This window comes from Harpegnathos saltator, unplaced genomic scaffold, assembly GCF_003227715.2.
Source record: "Harpegnathos saltator strain DR-91 unplaced genomic scaffold, Hsal_v8.6 scaffold58, whole genome shotgun sequence".
Taxonomy (NCBI): domain Eukaryota; kingdom Metazoa; phylum Arthropoda; class Insecta; order Hymenoptera; family Formicidae; genus Harpegnathos; species Harpegnathos saltator.
In genome coordinates this window covers 761077-780566 of record NW_020230404.1, presented here as the reverse complement: position 1 = coordinate 780566, position 19490 = coordinate 761077, and the positions used below count along the sequence as shown (strand labels likewise).

The 19490-nt window shown below is 46.7% G+C and overlaps 1 protein-coding gene across 37 annotated transcripts in view; it reads right to left on the bottom strand.

Moving 5' to 3' along the window:
- LOC105183462 (longitudinals lacking protein, isoforms A/B/D/L) overlaps window positions 1-19490 on the bottom strand; it is a 207640-nt gene that overhangs the window by 130674 nt on the left and 57476 nt on the right. Inside the window, exons 7-8 of one of the 37 annotated variants that reach the window (XR_003113694.1) lie at window positions 11157-11700; window positions 10722-10821 (exon numbers count right to left, since the gene is read on the bottom strand). The exons of 30 other annotated variants lie outside the window; for them this stretch is intronic. Coding sequence is in view for 6 of the 7 variants with exons in the window: in XM_011141592.3 (XP_011139894.1) it covers window positions 13358-13701 (344 nt within the window). In the remaining variant the exon portion in view is untranslated. Of the gene's footprint in view, window positions 1-1520; window positions 1868-3298; window positions 3577-6433; window positions 6891-8966; window positions 9290-10721; window positions 10822-11156; window positions 11701-12415; window positions 13702-17507; window positions 18408-19490 lie in introns of those variants that run through there. 6 more of the 37 variants (XM_011141623.3, XM_011141621.3, XM_011141606.3 and 3 more) reach the window with 6 other exon arrangements.

The following is a 19490-nucleotide window of genomic DNA, read 5'->3' as shown; positions in this document are numbered from 1 at the left end:
AAAATTATCGGCATTTTAATGCTGACTTCTTTAACCCTACTTTAATATCTAAAGATAACAGCCGTTAACAATAATTTTTTCAAGAGCTAATCGATGTTCGCTGCTTGAGAAATATACGCCACACCTATTTCGTCGGCCTTCTCGCCCCGCAAATCTGTTTTGTTTTGTATATTTTAGATATTTTGTGATTATTCATACATAACCGCGGAACTAATTGACACGTTTCCATTTTTCACGCGCAAGTCGATAATATGACGAAGATTCGTACCAACAAAAAATTTACGAGTAATTATATCATCAGAAACAAATAAAGGTAAAATAGGGAGTGTTTGTCGACCGCCAATCGACGAAGTTCTACGAGTGCCGCGTCTTCACTTGATCCTAAGTCGCGAAATGGCGTCTCGCTACGATCTAATAAAAAAAAAAAAAAAAAAAAAAAATGGCGTCTCGCTACGATCTAATAAAAAAAAACTTATCTCAACATTGACTCACACGCATAAGACATACGTCACTTCCAGTATCGATCAAAGCAACAATTTTATGACCATTGATTTCAACTTTTTTACTGCGATTTGCCTGAGTAACCTTGCGACGTAGCTGTTTTTCACTTCTGCTTGTTTCCTAGTGCACTTCATCGCAACTCGTTCTCCGCACTTAAGACACTCGGGGTCGCTCTCTTCCGTCGGGCAGTTTTCACCAAGGTGATCAGGTAAGCCGCAGTTGAAACTTGGGAAGACGTCAGTTCTCCGATGATTTCTAGGATTAGTGTGTGTCTCCCATTTTTCTCAAATACAGATAGGCTAGAGTTCTCAGTGGAATCATCAAGAAGCAACTCCGTCAGACGCACAATGCGCGATCCGCTTGGGAAGGGAATGCAAAACTCGCGGAATGCAACATGATGTCCTCGACTACAACATGCATAAGTCAAGACATGGAAACGCGTCAGCGTCCTCAGCTGGAGATGTGACGGAGAGGAAGATGCGACCTAGTCGTGATGTTTCACGTCTGCGTCCGGTCTTCGCCGCCTCCGTAATCTTTCGCGATCTCTTTAATTTTCTCTCGTCGAGGCCTCCTCAGGGAAACAGCAACTTGCGATTTCGTTCTTCTTCGTACCACGGTCGCAAAAACAATTATAATAAAATTATGAAATAAAGAGAGAGACCGATTCGCATTTGTGTTTAATATTCACTGAGAGAATATCTCTGTTTCTAATACAATTTCGTAAATTGAAACACGTGATAGTGATGATCTTTTCGGCTCATTTTTCTTAATCTTGCGATCAATATAGCAGTTTGTATCTTAAAATAGTTTCTCATTTTTTGCCAGCAACAATTTTTTCGCACGTGTTAATATACAACTGCATCATCAAAGATGTAACACACGAAAGTGCTCTCGCGATTATCGGTCTCAGTCGTAGGGTGATTCCACGTGGCAGAAGCGTAACGAAGAGGTAAAATATATAGTTTCCCTCTTTCTAAACGTAATTAAGCATTTCGAACAAAAAGAAAATCACTTTTCCGCTCAAACTTGCCTAAGCGACATAAGCAGCCGTTCGACTTGCAGCACGGAAGATCGTTTTGCGCGTCGGAAGAAGACCGGGAGATCCTTCAGAACTTGGTGGTCAGCACGTGGACTTTGCAATTCTTATGCTTTCGCTTGATGTGCCTGGTAACGTCGGACTTCCAACTGCCGCGATAATCGCAATAAGGACACTTGAAACACGGCTCCGTGCACTCGTCGCGCAAATGTCTCCTCAGGGTATAATTCCACTCGAAGGTCTCGGAGCAGTTTGGACAGGGGTACTTCTTCTTGCGCGACCGCACATTCTGCTTACGCGGCTTCTTACGTGTTCCCATGAAGTTGACACCTGTGAACACAGAAGCAGTAATGCCTGATTAATGGAGGTAAGTGCGAACGACTTTAAGTATGCTGGTTTAAATGGCGCTCCACGTTCGATCACTCGAGTTTTGCACGTAGCCAAAGCTCGCGTGTATCCGTGTGAGTCTGTGCGAGTATACAAAAGTCGAGCAACGAATAAATGCTTAGCAAGTGACGGATGAGTGGTCCAAGACGCGTCAGTCATATCGGAGGTCTGTTAATGTCGCTGCGGTGAAGTTCGTCGCAACGACGTTTACTTCTGAATCACTCAGCGAGAGACACGAGAGAGGAATTTGCGGGAAATCGAACTGTAAGATTGTCCGAGCGGTGAGAAAATAGCGGATCTCGGGCGAGCCTTGCGAACTGAACGAATGATCGGGTGCAATTGACTGCGCTGGACGTGATCTCGCGACAAATGCTTTATTTTTCAATTCTCTCTCTCTTTTTAGAAACGAGACTCGTGCGACAATGCGGTGCTTTTTGCTTGTATCCTCCAGTAGAAAATACACTGTGATTTGCAACGTACATTTCATAAACGCATCGTACTGGAGACATGTCGAAGAACACTATCAGTGCAGTGTCGCAACTGTTGCATTCGTTGGGGTTGCCGTTGACAGATTTATTTCGCAACGTATCACGTATCAAAGTGTACAGACTTATTTACACGTATAGTCGCCGCTATATTCTCGCACGGACTCTTCCGCGAGAGAATCGACTTGCGCGTCACACATAGATGATAATGTTCTTTTCATCCCTACGTTATGTACAAAGCAACAAGTACAAGAAGAAACCGCGGTTCTTTGGTAACGATGGCGAAATATCTTTTCTCTTCTTCATTCAACAGCAGCTTTCCCATCTGAACAAACAGGATGTTCAGGAGCGCCTTCTCTGGGGGACTTTCAATCCTCTGGAATTTTCGAGGGCCTTACGCCTCTTCAAGATTTGCTGCAAGAAACCATCAAGGGGACCAGAGGAAGATCGAAAAGTTTGTTCAACTCCGACGGTCGAATCAAGGGATGCAGGTGGGGGAGGGAGGTTGAGTGTCACTGGTCTGTACCAATTTCAAGTGAGTGGGTGAGAAAATCCCCCTGGAAAGAGAGAACGCTTCCTGAATACTTGAAATATAATTACATATGGTTATATATGTAACTATATGGAAACAAAATTCATGTACAAGTCACACATATAAAATTATGCGCGCAACCTACATAAAATTATATACACAACTTATATGTACAAACATATATATATATATATATATATATATATATATATTCCACCCTCTCGCTCGGGTAACCCCCGCGCTTTTACCCTGTCTTCACAGTCTGTGATCCCTTCAGCAACACGTATTCGCGTATTCGCAAATGCGGCGGGCGCGTTTCCGCGAGATTCTCCCCGCTGTCGTCGCCAGTGGTGCGTGGCCGAGTTGGCACTTTCAGGGTTTCTTGACGCTGCGCTTAAGCACGTCGACGGCCAGCACCTCGCGCCTCTTGTGATTGGCACGGACGTGCCTGTAAACGTCGCTGCGCACCTTGCAGCGCCGATTGCAGTAGGGACACTCGAAGCGTGGTTTCTTCCCGCACGCGTACAGCAAGTGCCGGTTCAGGCTGTTCTTCCGTTGAAAGCCGCGGTGGCAGCGGGGACAGCGGTAGTGCAGATCGAAGATCTCGATCGGCTGCAGCAGGATGCCCTCGAGCTCTACAACACGTAACAACGGAAAGAACGAATGAAACGTCTGGGCATGCATTGCAGCGTTGCATCGCGCGTGACAAGTATGGCGCGATCAGCAGCGAGGAAGCGTGATTGTAATGTCGCAATGATCCCTACCGAGATATGTTCCCTCGGTCCCTCGAAACTGTGTGTTTGTTACCGCGAAGTTCTCCGGCTGGCGAAAATGAAGAATGAGGAGAACGAGAGCGAAAAGAGCGCTCGGAGATAAACAATATGACTCCCGTGGCAGTCGACAGTTGCAAGAACCAGCATGCCGACATGTCGTGTGTGTGTGTGTGTGTGTGTGTGTGGACAGTGTACTTACCACATTTCGGTCTTTACCAGAGACGTTACGGATCGATTTAGCTGGGAGCAGATTCACAAAATTGTCATCTGTTCCGAAAGTATTTATTTGACGTTCTGAAAATCGTAGGCCTTTTCGTTTTGCTTTTTTCTCTCCAGTGCGAAGGTTACATGGTAAACGTGGAGGAAAGGAAGCGCGCATCCTCCTAAGGAAGGCAAACCAAAACCGCAGCTCTGCACGAGAAGGTACAATCGCAACATACCTTAATTAACAATAGCACTTTCATCCCGCCGCGCAACGTCGGGGACGCGAGGAGAGCCGAGGAGACTAAAACTACCGACAAGCGTACGTGATATTACACCTCGACGACAAACTTAACATATCCGAATTCGTTGCAGACTATACTGTGATCGTTCGCGCAACGCTATGCGCACACATTGTAACGTATAAATAATAAATACGACGCAGATTAGTTAGATTATTGCCGAGATCAAGGACGAGTTGCAGATGAGTCGCATCCGCAGATTACGGTCAGCTGCTGGTGACCATAAAAAGCTAAAATTGAAGCGAGGAGACAAGTGTGAAGATCGTGAAAAAATAATTAGCGCGATGCGTCCTCGCGTGGGAGAAACTCGCACCTTAGAAGCAGAAACGGGCGTCTCGCGCGTGAGATGCGTCACAGCAATATTCGCGGCTGAGTGAAGCGCGCGATTGACGGCTCTGCGGTTAACGCAACGACTGCAAGGTCCATAGGTCGCGTTCGTTAATGACGTGTGAATTGAATGTGCTCCAGCGGCGAGCGTGCACAAAGCTGGCGTGGAGAATTAGTGCGGCTTGTTGGCGCAATGTCTGACCACGTCCAGCGCGATCACTTCTCTCCTCTTGTGACTGGTGCGCACGTGTCTGTAGACATTGCTGCGCAAATTGCAGCGATACCGGCAATACGGACACTTGAATCGCGGGTTTTGCCCGCAGGCATACAGCAGATGCCTGCTGAGGCTGTTTTTCCTCTTGAAGGTGCGACCGCACGTGGGACAGGGGTGCACTAGCTTAGCGGGGATAAAGTCGAAGGGCTCCAGTTCCGTCACCAACAACTCGTCACCTGGAAAACATATAAGCAAAGAGCGCGCGGTCAGTGGTGCGCAAAAGTTGCAGTTCGATCGGGGAACAATAATTCGCCGAACAGTGATTGCCTATCGGACGCGCTTCAAGGTCCTCTCACACATCGGCCGCGAGGCGACGATCATCGCGGACTCATGTCGTGAACTCGCCGGCTTCGTTGAGGCGGCCAATCGCACTGCGTAACTTCGTAGATCACTGGGACTTCCAAATTGGCTGTCACAACACCGCATAAATTCACGCTGTGAGTCGCCGCGATCATCGTCGCGACTGGTACCGTGGCCAACGCGGAGGAATCCGCTAACAGTTGGATTCTGGTATCGAATGACGATAAAGATTGAACTTTCCCTTACCTTTTCTCCGCTCAAATCAGCATCGTATACACGTCTATTTCCTCGACTGGTCAAAATCCCATATTTACATCCAACAAGGTGACACACAATTTTGACATCTACACGCGCAGCGATGAGAGCAACAAAAGAACACATTTGCTGAAGATGTAGATCGTTCTTTTCTTTCCTTGTCATTATAAAAAGCAGCAACCTAGAAATAACATTCTTATACCTCTGGCGCCTGGTGCGTTTTGTGTTAAATCAGCTGAAAGATTGCTCGCGCAATTGCATCGCTCTGTTATCATGCAAATCGATGACTGCAACAATGTTTATATTATTACATGTTTTTCTAATGTAGCTTGCTTTACACTGTACTCGTGCTACCGATCGAATTCTTGAAACGCAGGAAGGATATCAGGAAGGCAGATGCAAGGGACCCCCGATGATGCACGAAACGGAGCGAATAGGTGCGAGTCTGGAAAATAACAAGAAAACTGGTCAGCTGGTGGCTGCAATTTCATTATCTCAACGAAAAGTCCTCAGGGCGACGAGCAAACGTCCTCTTCAATACCGGACGTCGTGTTGTTCGTCGCTGATTAGAGACAATCTCACATCAATGCTGTCGAAGAAAAGAAACCAGGAAGCATACGTGACGTACGCGTGACTTTTGAGCTGAAACCCTTAAAGTGACACATCGATTGAGATCAAATCGCCGGGGACGTGAAAAAACGCGCGGAAACAAGTGCTGTTGATTCAACAGCCCCGTAACTGGGGCGAAAATCTTTTTGTTCCAACAGCAGCAATAGTTATCGAAACTAATCCATCACACGTTGTTTCGGCGACTCGAATATTACTAGCTTCGATGATATCACTACTACTGGACCGAGAAGAATTTCACCCCAATTACGATGCTATATTGAGCGATTCTGCTGATCTGAACGACGATATTTTCCTCCCGTGCACGCAAGGCCGTCGAAGTAGGGAGAGAGAAGCAGCTGGTGCAGCGCCACCAGGCGGAGTCACGCTGTAACTGTCTTTCAAGAGGACTTTATTTACATGTCGTCGTTACAAAAGCCAGGTGAATAAATATAAGAAAGACCGATAAATACGCGGATGCCGCGTACGACGCTGTGATAAATGACCACACTCTCGTATACCACACGACGACAGAGCTGAGAGGTACAAATATAGAGTGCGTCCTCGAGCACTCCTCGAGCGGGACGAGGCAGGACTCCTCAACAAGGCAGCAAGTCCTCAATTCCTGCCGATGTCGATGCAACGAACGACAACGCCCTCGTGCCGTTTGCGCACGTGCTTGTACACGTCGGAGGTCCATCGGGAGCGGAAGTCGCAGCACGGGCACTTGAAGCGCGGATTCTGCTGACACTCGTAACGCAGATGCCTCGTCAGGGAGCCGCGGTGAGTGAAGGAGCTGCCACAAGCGTTGGTGCAGAGGAACTTCTTGCGCGCAGCTTGGCTCCTCATCGGCAGCCGGTTGTAGTCAAATGGAAACGAGGGGAACCACGCGTAATGCGGGTTGATGATGCCTGCAACAGAAGATCCGTCATTGACAGCGAGCAATCGGCTGCACGGTGTCTCTTACGCTATGACGTCACACAATTAGCGCGCACACAATTAGCGTCGCAAAGTAGCCTAGTCTGTCTCCGCCGACGCTTCGCTCGTCCGCTGTCTCGGTGCGTCGTCTCGTCTCGGTTCAAGTTGTGGCTGTGACGGTACTTTAACGGTACTTTACGGTCTTTTAACGGTATGTTTTTCTTGTTTACGAATTTCGAGAACGAGTCGCGCGTCACACGGAGCGGGGAAAATACGCGAGATCGCCTTCTCAGCGAAGCAATAGCCTACGACGCCTACGATCGGTCTCCGCGCGTAACGTCTGCAGCGTCTTCTCTGCACCCGTGCGGCTTCGTGGGTTTTACGGCTATATCTGTAATTATATCTACAAACAGGGTTGGGAAGGTTACTTTGTAAAGGTATTTAGTTACAGTTACAGTTTCTGTTCACTGAAAAAGTAACTAGTTACAGTTACAAGTTACTGACCTCCAAAAATAACATGTTACAGTTATAGTTATTTAGAAAGTAACGAGTCGTTACTTTTCAGTTACTTTTTTGCAACAACTGTGCTATGAATTTAAATTTCATAATTGTGTGAATTCCTTCAGTTTTATATAAAAGTAATTTGTTGATTGTTATATTCCTCATATTGTATATAATTTTTACAAATCAGATCCATTAATTTAAATCCATTTAAATAAACAATTCATATTTATTCTTTAAGACTATTAATAACAACTGGGCAGAGAGATGCCCAGTTGTTTTCATTTCCAAGTTTCAGCTGTAACTCGAATATTTCTGCATATGCTGGCCATGGCATTTCACAATCGTTCTCCGAAGATTGAGATCTATTTTATCTATTGCTTGAATTTTTTATATAACTGAAACCACGCAGCGCATTTTACGCTGATTTCGCAGGTTACGTTAACAATTAAGGACTGGTGACGCGCGACGTAAATAGGTGTACAATTTTTTTTGAGAGAAATACAGGTTGCGTTCGGAGAGGAGACTATCAGCGCTATTGCGTCATTTTACCATTTTGTTTTGTATTTAATGAATGATGAAAATAGAGATGACGCAATAACGCGTTTTCCAAATGCCGTCAAAATAACTGTACGCTTATTGAATATCAAACATCGCACGTCCCGTTATCGTGCTGGTCTGCCAGAAACTTAATTTCGAAATATATAAAGTAACTATTAAATTAGTTACTGGTTATCAAACAAATGTACCCAAGTTAAGTTAGTTATAGGTGGAAAAAGTTAAGTTATAGTTACCAAAAAAAAAAAGAAAATAACTACAACTGTAACTTCGTTACAAGTAACGAGTTACTTCTCAACCCTGTCTACAAACGTGCGATGTACATGATGGGATAGCGCTCGAAACACGGCACGAAGAGATTCGGGATGTAATTTGGTAAACAAATAATTTATTACTCTCTATAATGATATTGCAAGTGTATTGAGAGACTTTACACTTCATCATGAGTCTAACGATCGTTACACAATGGCGAACGATAAAGAAAATATATATGTGCACTTCTCGTCGAGGGTGAAATAAGAAATTTGATGGAACACGCGTGCGCATCATCTTATCGTTGCACCTTCATATCTCGCGATAACACGTCGCACATAACCCAAAAGTTGAGACAAGTTGAGACGATAACGATGATATACTTCAATCACCTTGCCACGACTCATCGCCCAAGAAACGTAACATACCAAACAAACGCAACGATAAAAATAAATAAATAAATCTCTACAATAAAATATACATGATAAAACGTGGACAATAACAAACGAAATAAAGATAAAATGCAAACAAGGCGAGAGAAGAAGAATACGAAAAAGGTCGAAAAATTTTCTTTTCCTTCTCAAAGAGAGACACGCGAACAGCAAAGAAACAAGCGGATTTCAAGAGGAAAAACGCAAAAAAGATAATTTATTGTTCGCTCAAGCAGCGTCACGATCGTTCAAAGCGACGGATAATCCGACGGTTGGCTCGCTCAGGACTAGCGAAGTCCATCCGTCGGGTTGATCTCGCGAAGCGAAGAAGCCTCGCGATGCTCATCTCGCTTGACTCTCCTGTTTCGTGCGTAAGTCGAGAACGTAGACCCGCTGGTCGGGGTGTATCCTGCGCACGTGAGACCTCACGTTCGACGAATGCTTGGTGCGGTACGTGCAGTACGGACAGTTGAACTTGGGCAGCTGGCCACACTGGAACTTTAGGTGATTGTACAGGTTGTTCTTGCGCGTGAACGACTTGCCGCACTTGTAGCACGGATAATACCTCTTCATCAGAGGCGTCCCGTCGGTCTTGTAGACGGTCTGAGACGATTGCATGTAATAGCGTTGCATGTCGGCCGGACAAGCCTCTGGGAACAGAAAATTTCACGGCGCGATTAGGCGCGGCGGGAAAAGCGGAACACGGGCTGAGCAACGAGCCGTCGCGCTCCCGCAGCTTGCTCGCTCAGGAGAAAAGACGGAATGCGCTTGATACGGAGAGATGCAGAACGTATTCTTAGCCGATTCTTCTCAAGCCATCCTTAAGACATCCTGATCGTTGCGACTTGATCGCAACGACCGGCGAGGTCGCTCCTCCACGGGAGAGTCGAACGATTCTTAAAATAATGCATCTAAAGGAGAAGTGCGTATGTGGCCTCTCGCTGACAAGTTCTCCCTCGTACAGGTGATGAGGTGTCGAGTTCTAACTATGTAACTACTCACGTATGCAGAGGGGATACAATGAATTTGTAAGATCGGTGAGATGCGATTATTTATTAGTATAGTAGCGTTTTAGTCACGTTTACACAAAAGAAACATAGGGAGATGCGGCATACGAGAGTGTCATTAATAAAACGTAGAAATCTCACGCGACTGTACAATTCGTCGTTATAAAATCCTCTCGCGACTCTCTCGCGGATCCTCTTGTTGGATCCTTGCTGGGAAGGATAGGCGTCAGTAACCAAAATTTATCCGAATTCGCTTCAGTGACCGTGAATCTACATCTCGTCCCATGGGAGCAAAAATGTTCCTTTTTCTTTTCCGACACAAAGAGACACGTGAGATCCTGACGTGATATGTCCACAGAGTACGACTCCCGGTTTTCGCACAGGTGTCCTTAGCACCTAAAACTTCTCGGGATCGGATTCACAGGTTCTCACATCTAATAATAAGCTCTCCGCCGACAGAAGCGATGACGATGAGATTTTCCTCAAAGCTGGCGCTCCCAGGACGAACACAATCGATCACAATGCGCGATCAAGCAACAGACGTACGTTCTCAGCTGCACCACCAAGTCGACGCTCCCAAAGAAATGAGGAGGAACAATACGCAGGACGCACCGACAGTCTGACTAAAGACGAGCAGTTCTGTGCGACGTAAGTGGTAACAAAGTAGCGACGCAAGCTCACTCCCTCCCTCCCTCCCTCCCTCCCTCTCTCTCTCTCTCTCGCTCTCTCGGATGACACGCCGTTCGCGCAGGAAAATACACAAATATATATCTATACTCTCTTCGATATAAAAAACATACAACAAGCGACGCGCGCGGAGTGTAGGCTCGAGGGAGTCGCTCAAGAGAACTGCTGGATCTCGGTCTTGCATATGTCCACCACGTAGACGTGGTTGCCGGGGTGTATACGGCGCACATGAGCGCGCACATTGGACGGATGTCGCGTCCTGTACACGCAATACGGGCAATTGAATCTGGGCGACTGGCCGCATTCGACCCTCAGGTGATACTGCAGGTTGTGCTTCATGCTAAACACACTGCTGCAATTGCCGCAGGGAAACCTGGAGACCACGTGTTGGCCGGCGGCGGCCGACGACATGAGGACGGCGCTCCTGCTCACGTCCAGCCAATTGTAGTCTCGCTGCTGGTTCAGCCGCATCGGCGACAACTCATTGCCTGCAAGAAGAAAGCACAGGACGTCCCCGTCACTCGTCAAAGTACCATGACACTGTCACCGTGGCCGCGTCGCGTCTCGGACTCTACAGGTCTGCGCGGCGGCCTCTTCTCGCGAGGGGCCGAGGGGAAGGTATGGTCTCGCGAGAAAGAGACAGAAAGAGAGAACGGTCGCTCGGGAGCGCTCCGATCGGTTGACGTTAGATCGCGTCCCTTCGACATACCAACGATATACACATCAAGGGGAACAAGGGGAGAGTCTTCCACGACGCACCGATCGACGTCGAGGCGGATAGGAGGAGCATGCACGTGGTAAGAGCGTTTCTCTCAGGGACTACCGTGAGCTTGACCAGGGCTTTATCCCGCGATCCTCATCGTCGTCGCTGTCCACGCTCGCTCGTTCGCTCCAACGACGCCACGGCGACCCGGACGAGCTTCACGCGAGAGTCGCCTCCGGCCGCTGCTGCCAGCTGAGGATGTCGACGACGTAGACTTCGCGATTGGGATGTTTCCTGCGCACGTGGGCCCGTACATTCGACGTATGCTTCGTCCGGAACGGACAGTACGGGCAGTTGAAGCGCGGCGACTGACCGCACGCGTACTTGAGATGATGCTGGAGGTTGTAACGCCAGTTGAAGGATCTGCCGCACTTGGGGCAGATGTGCACCTGCTGCGACGGCGGACGCTGCTGCTGCTGCTGCTGCTGCTGCTGCTGCTGCTGTTGCTGTTGCCGATGATGATGATGATGATGATGCTGTTGTTGCTGTTGCTGCTGCTGCTGTTGCTGTTGCTGCTGCTGCTGCTGCTGCTGCTGCTGCTGGACCTTACGGACCGACCGACTCGCGCCGTACCTACGCAGCGCGCTCGTCGGGTACTTCCCCTCTGAAAAATCCAGACGTCCTGCCGATTAGTCGCGCCCATCGTCGATTCTATTTTCTTGGCGCTTGCGTGTGCGCAAAAATAGCCGGACTCGACAACATAAGAGCGCGAAAACACGATTGGTCGTGGGCCGCGGTGGATCTGCTATGATTTTCTAACACGGTTAGACCTTCCGACCAACTGTGAAATTTCGAGTTATTAGTCGAAGAGAGTGCTCGTGGATCAGGTCGGGCTGAATAAGAGATCACGTTGCGAGCAAGCAGATAAAATCTGGAATTGTTGTTCGTCAAGGGAGACTGGCCCCACGTGGGACGCGGCGTGCACGAGTCATCATACTGATTACACAACTACCGTTTACGTTTATTAACACAGCAAATACGGCGAAGGGTACAAAACGGTGGTTGTAAAGTAACGCCTGTCTGTTGTCGCGGAGAAAGCACACGCGCGTCGGTCGTTACAAACGTAGCGCGTAGACGAACGTAGCGACTCGACGTAAAAGAAGACGTGACTCGACCGAGGGACACATCGATTGTTCAACGATACTCTCATTATACACATTCTCCTCTTTCTCAGCACGATATACGTATTATAAATATGATACATTAATTGTTACAAATATGCGTGTGTACGTATGCGTGCGGCGGCCGATGAGCACAAGTATGCCGCTTCCCTAAAAATATGTCATAGACGATAAAATGTATACGTGTGTGTGTGTGTGTGTGTGTGTGTGTGTTTCGTTACACGGAAGACAACGAAGCGACGAGCGACGAGTCGTAATGACTCCACTCACGTGTTTGTCAACGAAAAGCACGACTCGACTCAAACAAATCTAAAAAACCGCACAGTATGAAATAGCGCGACTCGTCAACCGGTGCGCGTCTATGTTCACATATTCGTTTAATTTATCATTCATGAGAATAAATTGACACTTTCGACAAGAGACGACACACTGAATATAATTATAATTATGAGCGATAATGAAATATTCGAGTAATAAAAAATAAAAATTACTCGCATTTTCATAAAATATAAAACAGACACAAAGCGTTCCCAATTCCGTCGTCTCTTCTTCGAATCGATTCAAGTAGTTCATCGATTCGTATTCAATTTTGAACCGTATAATTTTGAAGATCATCACGCCTGCGCAATTTCGTGTCAAATTTTATATGAACACTGACGTCCGTGCCGTCTAGTCATTTTTCCGACATACGGTATAATAAACGCGCAATGTAATCGTGAATAGTCGCGAGAAACAAAGTCACGTCGGCAGATTCTACATATTTCGTTTTCACGAATCTGATCAAGTCGCGTCGCTCGACCTATCGACGTGTGAGAGAAACGAGAAGAGACATCTCGATCGTGGCGTGTAATGACATTAGAGCTACCAAGCGGTCAAAAATGACCGGTCTGTAATTTCTCGTAAAAATTACTCAAACTTAACGTTGCGTATCGAAATACATTATTGGCTGATTAACGATATATATATATATATATATATCGATGTATATTTAATAAAGATAAATTATATCTCTCCAATCGACGTTGAATAGAACCGAAAGAAAGAAATAAATAAGCATGCCTGTCCTGGCACAATGTATTTCTCCAGAAACCTGTCATTTCGGTCGCTCCGGTAAAAATAGGTCGTATGGATCGTCGGCGATTAAACAGCTTTGATATTAGAGTCCCCCAGCACTTTGCATACGTCGATGGCGTACACCTGGTTACCGGGGTGCTTCCTGCGCACGTGTGCGCGCACATTCGACACATGCTTGGTGCGGTAATGGCAGTAAGGGCAATTGAACCTCGGCAACTGGCCGCACTCGAATTTCGAGTGATAGTAAAGATTGTTCTTGTGACTGAAGACACTCGAACACGTAGGACAGGGGAACTTCGGCCTCTCGGCGGGGAAATTGCCGCTGTCGACGGCGGCGCGACGGCACGTTCGCTGTTTCTTTCTCACGTCACACACCACCGAGAACGCGATGCCCGCCGGCAGGTTGAAGTCTGAAACAGAAGCGAGAGGAAAGTGTCGTCAGAAATGATCGGCCCGCTCGCGGTGGCCTCGGTGGGCGCGATTCGGTTTGGGTCTGAGCATTTGCGATGGTGTCGTATGAGAATCGCCGCCGAATCGCCGAGACGCCGAGACCGGGCTTAAAGTATCGGGGAGTATCAAGCGTGTCGAGCACTCTGGAGGCGTCTCCATAGACTCGCGAACGAATCGACTCCTGCAATTTGCCTACAAGTATTTCTTTTTCGCTTCATTTTCTACACTTGTGTTCGTTACAGTTCGTGGCTTATCCATGGGGGCTCTATGAACAATCGGTCCAGTCCTCTTCTAGACTCACTTTTGATCATTTTGTCACGTGACACGATGACGAAGAGTTCCTACCGTTGCGCTTAATTCAAGTGTGAGTGTGTATGTGTGTGTGTGTGTGTGTGTGTGTGTGTGCGTGTGTGTGTGTGTGTGTATGCGTGTGTGGGTGTGGATGTGGGTAGTATGTGGATGCTGAGTGAGTGGGAAAGTGTATATACATATACGTCTTTAGTTATAAACTGTACGATGCGAAAAGGTTCCGAAATGCAAAGAATGAAGTACAAGTGTGCGTTCGTTCAATTGTGCCACGTAATGGCGGTTTATTTGGTATACATGGGACATATGCGCGCTTAGCGCGACTTGTGAAAACCGACATAAAACTAAAGCAAAGTTTCGCTAAAGGAATCGCAGTTGTGTGATCTTCAACAATACGAAACAACAAATTAAACCTCGAGAGTCGATATAATGCAGACGCGACGTCTTCACAAAACTATCTATATAAAAATCGCAATGAACGACATAATTACAAACACACTAAAAAAAAATATATATGTATATCTTAAAAATAATAATACTGAACTATCACAATATCCACTTCAATGTTATCTCAACGTCGTAAAAAAAACCTGAGACATAAAAATTTAGATAGAGTTTGGACTACGCGTGCAAATGAAGGCTCTACGCAGATTTCGTGACCCTAATTACTGTGCTACAATATTACAATCTCTCGTCAATATACTATTTTACAATTGCTACACTGTAATACAAGGTGATAGCAGAATCAGTGGCGTCATCAACATCAGAATAATTTGCCTCATAAATTAAATTGAAAATATAGAATATTTTCTTTTTTTCTTTTTTTTTCTTTTTACGTGACTTGGCTATGTGGAAATAAATGGGATAAATAAAATTTATCAATTAAAAACTATATATTTTTATTCCTTAAACACTTATTTTTCAGCTTCCCCATTTTCCAGCTCTTATCTTTGACGATCTCTTATAACTCTTCGCTTTTTTCTCTCACTCTTTTTTCATCACTCCACCAATACTGATCACCGTGTACAAGATTTCATCAGGGAACGAGATTACGAATTTAATGTAGATCTTAAAGTGCAACATCATGAGCGTCAAGTGGTAAAAAGTAAAGCTGTAAACACACATAGGATTTGAATCCAATCTTAAATTATTAATATTATTAATGTATAATTCAGTCAATTTTTTGGCATATGAATCGTGGCTGAATTTGTTTTTCGTCTAGTTTCCCATACCGAATAATATTTGAACTCGAATTTACGAATTCGCAAAGTCAGGTAATAAATATCCAATCAATTTATCAAATTCAACAATAAATCAAATAAATTGATCATAAATTCGAATAGCAAGATCTCAATCGCTATTCGAATAATCATATAATGACTAGTTACATTTCTTTCTTCCCTCAGAGAATTCCGATAATTTATGGATATTAAACTATCCAAATGTTTACAGCCTTAGCAAGAATCAATGCCAGGCGAATGTATTCGCACATGACGAATAACATTAATTTGAACACACATTCACAAATCAACATGTATTAAACGCATAAGATATACGCGTCAATACGCGCAATTTCTCCTGAAAGTGGGTACATTTACAAGTGCATCAGTCGTGTAAAACACGTACTAGTGCACTTGTGTTGTGTGCATCTGTAAAAGCGCATTCGAAATTGTTAGTCATTAGTCGTGAGCAAAAATTTCACCCGACGTTGACAAAAGTGATTTCTAGAAGTAATTACAACAACAAGACATACGGCAATGCGATTGCAAACGTCAGCAGATTCTCTGTCTGTGTCTAATATATACTAATATTTGTAAGAGATTTTTATCTCTTACAAAAGTCCCGTTAATTTACTTCGAACAGGGTCTTTTGAGCGTCTTACAATAATAATGAGTAATAGCTCCTACGATCGGTGTAACTTTATAGAAATCATAACACTTATTTTGAACGTATATTTAACATAGTTACCAAGCGATATAAACTCATTTCAGTTGACCTTTTTACAAGCACACGCATTATTCACGAAGGCGAATAATGAAGTGTTTGTATGTATATACTTGATATGTATTATATATATATATATATAATATATATAAAATGTAATATATATAAAATATATATATATATATATAATGAGATGTCCACATATTCGGATTAACAATATTTGCGTACGAAACATCTAGAAAATATCATGATACAGAAGTGATGCATCCTATGCTATTTATATTACAATAATTGCCCATACGGTGAAGTTCCTCGGAACTGACGTGTGCGGCTAAAAATGTTCTTCGCAATCACCTGCAACTAAAAGATACAGCGACTGTCGTGTCGAACGTAACGATTCAACGCTGCCCTTACCTAACAATAAGGAATCTTTGTAACTTCTCTTTACAAATAATCTCACCGTCAATCTACCAGTACTCCGCAATCGCATGCGAATCACGACTAAAGTCTGGAAACACTATTTGGCATTGAACCTCCATCGTCCTAGAACGAGTCCATCAAACTGATCGATCTTCCAACCGAGGTCTCTTCGCTCGTGACTTTACGTTGAGATACTCTTCAAGACGCAAGACGAGATCAGCGCCGCCAGACGCCTAGAAAATCTTCGGCGCTCGTGGACTCCGGGGGAAAGTTCTCTTCGGGTCGACCGAGGACCGCGAGATAAAGAGAGAAAACGTGAGACGCGCGAGGCGGAAATGATCGCTGCGTGGACGGAAGCTCGGGATATTCAAGATCCCTGAAAAAGAGAAAAGGGACTCGTGTCCATACAATACATCGTCTGAATCCGTCGTCGCAGTCTCGTAAAGCTCGAGCGTAATCGCTCGTTAAGAATAAAGTCTTCGGGCTCTACCGTTCTTCCAGGTCGCAGCTGGCTGTCGCTTCATTTGGAGGTAGGCGGCAAGATCTTCGTGCGACGCGCGACGTCGCGCTTGGCGCGGGCCTCTTCCTCGAGCTGGCGATCTTCGAGACGGGGGCTGAGGACGACGACGGCCCCGCGGCTGGGCTGGTCTCAAGGGTCGCGTGGCTGCAGCTTGCACAGGTCGACCGTGTACACGTCCCGGCCGGGGTGACACTTGCGCACGTGTCGGCGCGCGTTCGAGATGTGCCGGGCGCGGTAGACGCAGTACGGGCAATTGAAGCGCGGCTTTTGGCCGCACTCGTACTTTTGGTGGTAGGTCAGACCGCCCTTGCGGCTGAAGACACTGCTGCAATTCTCACAGGGGAACTTCCTGCAGGGCAACCGCGCCGCAGCCCGGTCCGCGTCGACCGTTGCCGCTGCCACCACCACCGTCGTCATCGTCGTCGTCGTCGTCGTCGTAGTCGCGGTCGTCGACGGATACGGCTGGAGAACGTAACTTCGCGTGGCGGACGGCATCGCGGCGAACATACAGTAATTCAAGCCTGCAACACAAAGCAGACGCGCCGCTCGCGCCAAAGCTCTTCGTATCGCGGCGGTGGTATCTTCAGGTACAGAGCAAGGGGCAAAGGTGGGAAGAGAAAGAGAGAAAGAGAGCAGGAGGGGATCGACGATTACGGCTCGTGCGTGTCAAACGGTCGTTCTTGAGCTGCAGTACTTTCTTTATTTCTCTCTAATGGTGTTAAGCGATAAGGATACGAATGTTCGTGCGCAGAGAAATCGCCAGGGTGCGGAAACGCAGGGTGCGCTTCCGCCCTTGGGCCGATGGTGATTAAAGAAATAAAAGCGCTAGAGAATCGAGATGTGACGTGAAGATAGAGACAACACATCGTGTGACTTTCTTATTCAAACAGAAGATCAAAGATCAGCAAGGACACGTGTCCCCGAGCGGGTCGGCGAGATGTCAGAGACGAGAATGGATGATTGAGCGATCGATACATCACGAGAACGGCAATGCGAGTCGCTCGTATCCGAGTTCGTGTCGTCCAGTTCCGTGTTCCGTTTCGCGACCTCGCGATTGAAGAAATACAGCAGGGTATGCTTGTCAGCTGGGCTTAGCTACTATGCGTTTAACCGAGTTTGAAGTTCGAAGTTCGGCGAAGCGACGCAGATTTTCGTGCTGGCGACGGAGTCTTCCATGATGACGTTAAAGGACACTCGCGGGAGGCACGTGAATCACGTCGACCCTGTAGCCGTAGTGCTTTCGGCGCACGTGAGCGCGTATGTTGGACGACTTCTTCGAGGTGTAGTCGCAGTAGGGGCAGCCGAACCTCGGCAGCTGCCCGCACTCGAACTTCAGGTGCGAGTAGAGGTTGTTCTTCCGGTTGAAAATACTCGAGCACTTGGGGCAAGGGAACGTGCCCTTGTCCTGAGTCGCGCGCGGTGACAAGATCTTCGGCTCGCAGGGTGGTATCTTGAAGCCGCCCAGATGCATGAGATCTGCAAGAAAAGACGTTCGAAACTTGTGATAGTTTGGCAAAAGTGGCTCGCGCGGTGGCTGTCGGTCTGTGGCGTCCGTCTCTCGTTTCTTTCTTTTCTTTTCACTCTCGGTCGATTAGCGCGGCAAGCGCACAGGAAGAGGCAGACTTTGAAAGAAGACTCCTCTCGCAAAGTGCAATCGGTTAACACAGTGCTCCCCTCCCCCTCCACCCCCTCTCTCTCTCTCGTTGATTGACAGGAAAGACTCTGACAGAGGAAACTTCATTGATGACTAAATGTCCAAGCTGACGAGAGAGAGAGAGAGAGAGAGAGAGAGAGAGAGAGAGAGAGAGAGAGAGAGAGAGAGGGAGGGAGGGAGAAAAGACAGAGAAGGAGGGGAGAGGGTGAGAGAGAGAGAGAGAGAGAGAGAGAGAGAGAAGCGGGCGTCTCGTAGCACATAAAAAAGGTTGTTGCTTTTTCACATGAGTTTATTAACTCGCACATGGCGAATGTGATTAATTAGTGATCAATACACGTGTTATTTTGACAGTAATCTATTCAAGTGTTACCAGCACAGTTCGTTCAGATACACAGAAGTAACGATGCATGCTTAAGCCAAAAAGAACTCGGACACACATTCAAACACGCAAATGAACGAGGGGCCTGGCCACGGTGGAGTACTCGAGTTTGACCTGACAAGGCGATCTCTTCGAACCAGACTATCGTCCACTCTCCCGAGTAGTTCACAGAGTTCGTGCTTTTTGGGGCTTTCTACCACCAAGGAATATGTGCGCACGTCCTCCGACCGATTCCGAACGACCACGAAAGCTCAGAAGCAGCCGGCCTTTCCTGCTCGATACGAAGTAGAAATAAAAATACAGATACGCGAATGGACGACATTTACCGTGCAACTTGGAGCGTCCAACGAGCCATCGAGAATCGAAAATCGTGGTGGCTGAGAAATCACGAGTTGCTCGCAGCGAAAGCTACTACGAAGCTCCGAGCGAGACGCGGCACGGTTTCCACGCGTAAATGACAACGTGTCGGCAGTCACCCTCAGCGTGTCCCCGAAACTGGACGAGGCATTCAACGCGCATCAACGCG